Consider the following 7,565-nt stretch of genomic DNA (forward strand, 5'->3'; position numbering starts at 1 on the left):
TTTTGTATAAATATCGATCAGCAAGCTAATTAAAATTGTTCCAAATTTTTTTTAGAAAACTTCGGTTTGGCGTGATGTTTGTTCTGAAATATATTTCAAGCAACATCTATAACTTGCTAGTTTATATTAAATCTCCCACAAAATAATAGTATATCCTATAGTTTTGTGCATAAATTTATATATTAAGAATATATGATAGAACTTCGACGATAAAACTCATTTACCCCCAACAAAACATGATTGGCTATGTTAATAAAACCCAGCGCGGCCCTTCGAAATTCTATGGTCATAATGGACCGAGACACTACGGTATCCCCCTCTCTTCATCACTAGCATCGCTGTGGGTTGGAGACTCTTGGGCAATAGGGCCGGCAAGATCACAGGAGATGAGCAAGTTCAAGTCTTTCTATCAACCATAACTCTCTCAGATCATGAGGACACACCGGAATGGACCAACGTGGGTTCTGCACCTATATCGAACAACAAATTTGTGTCAGCTAAAGTCTACAACTCCATGAGGGAATCAAAGCCAAAGGTTCCTTGGCACCAAGTGGTTTGGCTGAAAAAAGGAATCCCAAAATTAAAGATCCTTACTTGGATGTTTGTGCTCAACAGATGCCCTATTCGTAATAGGTTATTGTCATGGGGTTTGCAGACAGACCCTCTCTGCCTTTTGTGTAATCTACTTTCAGAAAGCAGGAACCACCTCTTCTTCTGCTGCTCCTTCTCCTCTGGAATCTGGAGAAACCTTGCCTCGAAACTCCGATTTGCTATTACCTCAGACGATTGGGATGATAACTTGCATGCTCTGAGCGGTTACACAGGAGACAATCGACTGTGATATCTCACAATTCTAGCTTGGCAAACTCTGATTCACGAAATTTGGCGTGAGCGTAATACTCCACCGATCTCACTTCAAGTCACAGGAAGCAATCCTCTCAACCATCTCTTCCACCATCAAAAACAGACTATCCTCGCTGCGTGAATCTGATCCGAGTGAATCAAGTGCGTGCATGCAACTTTGGTTCTCGCTTACTTGAGACCATTCCGTTACCCCGTAGAATGGCATTGACGAACTCCACTGGGCCATAATTCATTATGGGCTTTCTCTTACAGCTGAGCAAAACTCGTGAAGGCCAAGATTCCCGTTGGACTACTCTTCTCAAGGTCATGATCCATATGGGCCTCATAATGATTTTACTAACTTTCCCCTCTAGAACTACCTAATAATCATAATTATGTATGCTTTTGCCACTTTTATATTATATGCAACAACTTTTAGCAAAAAAAAAAAAAAAAACAAGGAAAACAACTTTGTTTTTTTTCGCGCATGCAAAAGCATTCAAAGAAGAATAAACGTGTAAATTCTTTCAATGTGTGTCAATGGGTGTGTGATACGTGGCTTATCTTGTTCTTGCCTTGGTGGAATATTAAACAGCTTTCAAGCACCTTTTCATTTCTCCGCATATACTCATTAATTTCCTTGGATATTATTACATAAATATTTTAGTATTGGAAAAAGTATAAATAGAAAGACATTTCAGAAAATCTAAGAGACAAAGAAAAGCAAGCCGGGTCCATGTCTAATCACTTCTTCATAGTCTATAAGTCTTAGGGCTGAATGCTTTCAGTTTCTTTTTTGGCATAGCTATTGATAAATTAAATGTTCATTATTAGAATCATTCTTATCATTTATGCCTGAAACCATTAGACTAATAAGCACATAATGACATGACCGTCCATAATTAAGTATCAAGTAATCATATACTATTATGCGATTGTTTGGAGAGTATATATATTTGATGAGTTCTCTTTTCTTGTCGGTCGAATAATCCGAAACGTAGAGAGGCAGCATCTTCTACAGCTTACTATAGCAATGTTCTTTTTATAAACGCCACGACCAGCGTCGCGGCAATAAATAAACCTACAACCGAAGTAACTTTATTGATTTCGAAACTGGCGTCAGTCGCCAAGAAACGATCGAAGACAAAAAAAAGAGTTGCCGCTGCCACTGTGAATTCCAGCGTCGCATGTGGCAGTTATTAATTACTGTAGCGGCTGAAAAAAGAAAATCTGATTTGCCGTGACTGTGATGCATTTGCCGTGATCATAGTTGTTTTTTTGAATCGCAGCTGCTGACGCGAGTTTATTAAACGAAAAGGCTTATCTAAACGAAAATATGGCTCTTTCGCGGTCTTGATAGTATAATTCCATTTACAATGTATTTAGATTCTTTCTTCCAATAATAATTAATTAATATGAACTTCTTGAGAATCGAAAACGAGAGAATATTTTGTTGATTGTGGTTCTTTCTTCAACCTTTTTCTCTCGTTATGTCATTTCAATCATGTATAGTATAAGGGGCTCCCGGTATAATTCCGGAAGCAAAAATTATCTATATATAGTCTAATGACTTCCCTTGGACCAGAATCAAACCAAACTCACCATCACTTGCACCAATACACTTACACGCACACACGTTTTCAGACAAATAATATCAATGGAGAAGATATCAAAATTGCTAGAAGACAAGCCAGTGGTTATATTCAGCATGACTTCATGTTGTATGAGCCATACGATCAAGTCGCTTATATCTGGCTACGGTGCGAATCCAACGGTATACGAACTAGATGAGATGTCTAATGGATCAGAGATTGAACGAGCATTGGTCGAGCTTGGATGCAATCCGACCGTGCCTGTTGTCTTCATAGGGCAACAGCTCATAGGTGGTGCAAATCAGCTTATGTCTCTTCAAGTAAGGAACCAACTAGGTTCCGCGCTCAGAAGAGCCGGAGCTATATGGATTTAAGAGGCGCCTTAATCGCAATTAAGCGCGTAATGTTTTTACTTATATATTTCTAGTATAGAATATGATCAGTGTTTGAAACATACTATATCTAGTGTTAAAATAAAAAGATTAATATCGCTTTTTCTAAAAAATTACAACAAAATGAAAAATAGTCCCATTCAATTCGCTTGTGTAGTGCAATAGCAATTGTTAAGAAATAAGATCGTCTTTGCATAGTAAGTACTTACCTGAAAACATAAAATAATTGGTATCATTTTATATAGCTTTATTCTGATTATAGATTTATAGTTCCTTGTGTATTTGTATGAAAAAATGTTAAATTAGACATGTCATTAATTAGTTAATTATGCAGTTATCTAGTTAGAGAAATTTATAATTTTCTAATATTATATTCACCTATTATTCAAGAACAAAAAGTGTTTAATATATGAGATAATGAATCAAACATGTGTGTGGTCAGATAGTACGGCGGACTTGAAAACGTGGTAAGTACCCCGGATTCAAAAACTACAAACTCAGATACAATGGGTAGATGTGGGAGCATGGAAGGTTTTATATTATATGGTTTGTCTCATGTCTTCTGTGATTAGTTGGGTCATCGGCCTGGCTGATCCATGTTACAGATAACTGCATAATTAAACAACGTATAAATATAGCGAAATTATTAAAAAAACTAGTATTATCACTCATTAGTTTTTTTTGCATTTAAATAATGCTGTTTATAAATTCTAACATTTTATTTGATCAACGCTAAACATTATTCTGGTCACATTCTAGAGCTGAATAAAATGGACACCTATAATTAGAAATGTTGCATCCAAACAACAGTTAGAACTTATAAGGGTTAAAACACCTATTGTAATTTTTTCGAATAGAGATAATAATTTTTATAAAGCATTTAAATAAAGTTTTAAAAAATTGACATTTCATTCATTCTATTTTATTTCTATTTTTTTATATGTAAGTCTTCTTTTAAATATCAATGTAATTATTTTAGATATAATAAACAGTGAACCAACAATAAATTATGAAAACCATTAAAATTTTATTGAAAAATAGTATATGTGATGCAGTAGAAAGATAAATGGCAAACTAATTTTTTAAAAGAACATGCATTTAGGATATTTTGTTTGAACTTACATTTTAGGATTCTTTCCGCTTTCATCTTCCTCTACAATCGTCAACACAACTTTGAACTTCAAAGTAAAAAAGAAAACATGCATAAAATTGTCACTTTGTATATAATACTCATTAACAGATTTGTAAAACAGTCGAATAAATTTGTATATAATAGATTACGACATATTCACTGATCTTTTTCGTTTGAAGAATTGAGTTTTGAAATAGGAGTATACTTAAGACCCATCTTCAACCTTCACCCTGAATCATGTAAAAAGAATTAAAGAGCTTTAAATTGAGAAGGAAGAAAATAAATACTGCATGAATAAAAGTCATAAGTTTGAATGGATTTTTTGCTACAGTCAGGCATAAAAAAAAGACTGAAGAACAAAACAGAAATCTTCAGTTACAAAAAAAGAAGAAGAACTTTTGAAATATGCAGTCATAGAATAACATCGTACAAATATATAATAAATATATAGGAACCTCGGCTGAGGTGTCCGCCATCACGAGTTTCAGACCGGCCACGGAATGACTTAGGCCCCTTGGTGCGTACAGACGCAGGCTGGTTCCGGGCTCAGGGGGGGATTAAGGCCGAAGGCAAAATAAAAAAAAAAAAAAAAATATATATATATATATATAATAAATAGTAAAATATAGGTAGTTAGTAGTGGTGATCGTGGATTTGTAGAAAGAATAACCATGGCAAGGTGGAGTGGTTTTTTTCTTTTTTGATTTTGTCTAGTAACTATTAGATTGACGTCATTTTTCTGTTTTCCTTAGTTTAAATTAGTCTTATTTTTTAATTATGTGGTAAAATATGATTGGTTGAGTGACTTGTGATTTAGTATATAAGATTGAGTTTATAATTTTTACATATTTATGTATTATTTGAGTCATTAAGCGAACATGAACATCTTATATATTTAGGGGGGTTATTGTAACATGAATTTCTGTGGAATTTGATGATTTTAATAGTTGAGAGGATTTTACAAGTTAACTAGATTTAACAAATTTTATCAAATACTTTTACATAGATTTTCATTACTTGTGTATAGAATTCTATTGATTGTTATTAACTTTTAAAGTAAGAAATTAATGGTGATAGAAAAAAAAGGAAAGAAAATCATTTCAATTAAGGCAATTATTAAACAACTTTTAAAAAAAAATTTGTCACAAAAAAGATTTCAAGAAATAAAATGACCAAAAAAATTAATTTCTACTTCTTACTTTATAGATATATAAATAATAAATAATAAAAAATATTTTTTTATATAATTTCGAAATATATATTTTAAATTTGAATTATTATTTTGAAATGTTTTTAAAAAAATTTGAAAGTGTTTTTTAAAACTATTTTTACAATTTTTATTTTAATTTTTTAAATTTTTTTCTATTTTTTTAAGTTGTGAATTGTATTATGTTAAAGTTGTGATTGTATATTATTTCATTCTTCAATTTGAGTTTTTGTATTTGAGTGTTTTTTATTACATTGATTTCAAAAATCTTATGGGTATAGATGATATTCTCAAAGTTGAGTACTATGAGTAAAAACAAAGAAAATTTACATCCCAATAATAACATATTTTAATAGAATCTTAAAATCAATGAAAACTAAATTTTTCCAATAACAAATGATTTTGAGTGGAATTTAAAAATCATCACCCTAATAACAATGGATTTTATTTAGATTTTAAAAATTCACAAACCAATAACAAAGGAATCTCAAAATTTAATAACTCCTATAAAATTCTTTGCCCAATAACCCTCCTAAAACAGAAGTCATGACTTCTTTTCATGTGTGATTTTTTTTTAGTTTCGACCATTCCTAAAAAGTATCATATTTTACATAAGTTTATTATTATATCTTTTAATATTTTTTTATTTGAAATACAAATGAATATATTTAAAATGTTCTAACAAAATCTTTTTAAAATCTTCTTAGAATCTTTTTAAATTTACTTTCAAAAATTAGTTAGTTTTAATTTAAATTATCATAAAATATAATTAGAAATTAAAATTGAATATAGTTTTGGTTTATAAACGAAAATTTAAATAAAATGAAATTAATTAATTTCACAAATACATTTACTAATAATTTTTAAAGATTTTGTTAGAAATAAATATTTATATTTATTTTAATTTTTTTCAAATTTGTTTTTTAATAAAATAAAAATCATGATTTTTTGATGAGTGATATTTTTATTTGGACTATCATTTAAATTTTATATTAAATGTATATCACTAATGCTAATATACATAATATTTTTAACTACTTTAATCATAATATCTTTTATTTTTTAAAAAAAAAAATTCTAACAAATCTCTTGAAAAATATTATAATAAGATCTTAATTGTCATAAATTGAATAGAAATATTTTCAACTAATTTTGTAATTAGTAATGAAATGTTACTAAAAGAATAAAATTATATCATATTTTATCAATTTTATAATAATATCAATCATTTTAAAATAAAAATGTTATATTGAACTAAATATGATAAAATTATTTTAAATTGATAAGTTAACATATTTTTTTTTCATAAATATAAAATATTTATGCTAAAAATATAATTTGTTGGTATAACGGGTTAATATTAGTAAACTATATAATACATGTATAAAAATTAACTTATCTTAAACTTTTTAATATACAGTAATTTATTATATAAAGTTGATAAACATTAAAAAATTACTAAAAAGATCTAGCGATTTGAATTACGGATCATGATTGTAAATAAATTAAATATAAATTTGTTTTCATATATGTTGTTTCACGCATTAAAAAATTTAGTTAAGTAATCAAACGTAAATTCAATAAGACAAATATATAATAAGCAATATATATATGTGATGATTTTAATTTACAGCATGAAAACTATAAAATTATTATATTTGGCATAATTATACAAACATTTAAATATGTGACTAACATTAAAAATATATAATAATTATGTAAAACAAATATCAATATATAAAAATGTGAAAATATATACCCGCACCGTGCGGGTGGAAATCTAGTCTTATATATTAAAACAGAAGTCACAACCTTGATTCATGTGTGATTTTTTAAAAAATGGTCATAATGAACATATTCATAGAAATTCATACTATATTTTAAATCAAACTAATAATAAATATAATTTTTAAAATATTTTAATCATAGTATCATTTTAAATATAAATATATTTATTTTAAAATTCTAACAAATCTGTTTAAAAAGATTTTTACAAGATCTTCATTTTTGAAATTATATTTAAATATTTTCACTAATTTTGAAATTAGTTTAAAATATTATTATACATTAATATATTCAGTTATATAAAATGAAAAATAAAAAATCTATAATATTTTAGTTATTGTATAATCATAATCAATCATATTAAATTAAAATTATTATATTGATCTAAATATATAAAATTGTATTAAATTTATATATTTATATATTTTATTTTCGTAATTATAAAATATTTATGTTCAAAAATAAAATCTAATATGTTGGTAAGATGGGTTAACATTATCAAATTATATAATACATGTATACAAATTAACATGTATTTCTTTAAAGTTAATAATATAAAATCTTTGTAACTACTTTAATCATAATATATTTTCATTTTAAATATAATATATATT

At 27.9% G+C, this 7,565-nt stretch overlaps 1 protein-coding gene across 1 annotated transcript; it reads left to right on the top strand.

Moving 5' to 3' along the window:
• Positions 1-2,456: 2,456 nt before the first annotated feature.
• LOC106311120 (monothiol glutaredoxin-S1-like) lies at positions 2,457-2,810 on the top strand. The gene has a single exon (XM_013748351.1). It carries the CDS (start codon positions 2,501-2,503, stop codon positions 2,807-2,809), a length of 309 nt encoding a protein of 102 aa, XP_013603805.1. The 5' UTR covers positions 2,457-2,500; the 3' UTR covers position 2,810.
• The last annotated feature ends 4,755 nt before the right edge of the window (positions 2,811-7,565 follow it).

The sequence above is a fragment of the Brassica oleracea genome, chromosome C8 (assembly GCF_000695525.1).
Source record: "Brassica oleracea var. oleracea cultivar TO1000 chromosome C8, BOL, whole genome shotgun sequence".
NCBI classification, from domain to species: domain Eukaryota; kingdom Viridiplantae; phylum Streptophyta; class Magnoliopsida; order Brassicales; family Brassicaceae; genus Brassica; species Brassica oleracea.

Coding starts and splice junctions, on each gene's coding strand:
- LOC106311120 (XM_013748351.1), top strand. CDS start 2,501: ATGGAGAAGATATCAAAATTGCTAGAAGACAAGCCAGTGGTTATATTC.